The 1,867-nt window shown below is 47.2% G+C and overlaps 1 protein-coding gene across 1 annotated transcript; it reads left to right on the forward strand.

Annotated features, from left to right (window-relative positions):
- Positions 1 to 620: 620 nt before the first annotated feature.
- LOC138866602 (uncharacterized) lies at positions 621 to 1,554 on the forward strand. The gene is made up of 3 exons (XM_070139741.1): positions 621 to 820; positions 905 to 1,101; positions 1,262 to 1,554. Exons 1-3 carry the CDS (start codon positions 621 to 623, stop codon positions 1,552 to 1,554), a joined length of 690 nt encoding a protein of 229 aa, XP_069995842.1.
- Positions 1,555 to 1,867: the final 313 nt, after the last annotated feature.

The raw sequence follows: 1,867 nt of genomic DNA on the forward strand, positions 1-1,867 counted from the left end.
ACATCTGTGGTAGACAAATGTCCCTGGCGAATCATTTGCATTGTACCGGGTGACTTCAGTGCAGATTCCAGCTGTATCAAGCTGGCTACAAGATGTCTGTCAGTTCCCAAGACTTGGGAGCTGATCTCAGTAGTGAGAACAGCCTCCTTCTCCGGGGCTTTACTAGGTCCCAGAGAATAAGGATTTCTGGCTTCTGGTATCAGTGCTCCAACCTACATTGCTGGACTTGGTACAGCAATACAAGTATTTTAGCCAAGGAGATCGACCACATCCTTGTTAGCACTCACTGGAGGATCCTTCAGAACTGCAGGGATTACAGGAGTATTGCATTCTGTGGCACTGACCATAGATTAGTTGTGGCGACACTGGGGGTCCAATTCAAATCCCCTCATCTCTCCAGTGGCCACTCCAAGTTGTTTCATTTGGACAGATTAGGGGAAGAGGAGTGTGTACGTACATTGGCTGCAACAATCTTTGATCAGCTAACAGTGCTCAAGAGTCCCAGTGGGACTCCTTCGAGCATGAAACACAATGCAGTGCAGGAGTCCTTTGATTAACTTCTGAGGACAAGGCAGAATTTCATCTCGCTGGAGACATTGAAGGCCACAGATGCATGTCACATGGCTCATGTGAACAGCAATCGGGATTTGCACCCTTCCTTGGTGCTCAGGGCTCAGAATCTGGTGAGAAGGGATAAGGAACAGTTCATCAAGAATATTGCAGAGGAGGTAGAAGGCCATTTCCTACCAAATGATCTTCATCCTGCCTACCAATCCCTGAGAAAACTGAATTCCAATCCCTCCTATCTGCTCAGTGGATGGTCGGATCATCTCAGATCATGTTGGGGTTTGCGAACGTTGGGCTGAGTATTTTGAACAAATTTATCTGGTAGATCCCCCAGCAGTTGGTCTTGGTGCAAGAATTGTTGCAATCCCTGTACCTACCCATCAGTGAAGATCCCCCTCACCCTGACTGAAGTTAGGGTGGTGATCTCTAAGCTGAAGGGCACGAAAGCTGCAGGCATATGCAATATCCCTGCTGAACTGCTAAAGGCTGGGGTTGAGCCTATGGCATGGGGCTTGCATGTTGTCCTGGCTGGAAGTCCGGCTCCATTTCCCTTGACCTGTTGAGGGGCATGGTCACCCCTCTCTGGAAGGGGAAAAGGGATCGTTGGAACTATAGCAACTACAGTGGCATAATATTGCATACCAGGTAAGATTTTTGCCCGCATTCTACTGAAATGGATCCGCATTTACCTAAGGCAACAAAGATCAGAGCAACCGGATTCACTCCTGGCAAGTCTACAATATACCATATCCTGCATGGGTATGCATGGACTGGATAATGGAAAGAGCTACCTTCCAAAGTCATTGTGGGGCAACACTGGGCAATATCAAGGGCATGGACTTCGAATTTGTCGTCGTTGTTGATATCCTTTCTGGGTCTCTGGAATCTCTGGTGGTAGCTCTTGATGCATTCAGTAATGAAGCAAAGCCCCTGGGCTTACTTGTCTTCTGGACCAAGACCAAGATCCAGGAATTTAGGGCCTGCTAGGAGAACCTGTTCAGTTAATAGGTGCTTGTGTCGAGGACGATAAAGTCAAAGAGAGCTTTACTTACCTTGGCAGTACAGACCATGTCTCTTGTCTTTCAGACCAAAAAGTCAGTAGACAGATTGGTTTGACAACAAGAGCCATGAACTCAGTAAGAGCATTTGGAGGTGCCGGTACCAATGCAGAAGGACTAAATTATGTGTCTTTAAGGCCTTGATACTGCCAATTTTGCTCTATGGATGCCTTTTGTAGCAAGTGCCTATGCAGGATTATGCCAACAACTACATTGTGAGACTGGCATACGACCTGTTACTT

This window comes from Penaeus vannamei, chromosome 26 (assembly GCF_042767895.1).
Source record: "Penaeus vannamei isolate JL-2024 chromosome 26, ASM4276789v1, whole genome shotgun sequence".
NCBI lineage: Eukaryota > Metazoa > Arthropoda > Malacostraca > Decapoda > Penaeidae > Penaeus > Penaeus vannamei.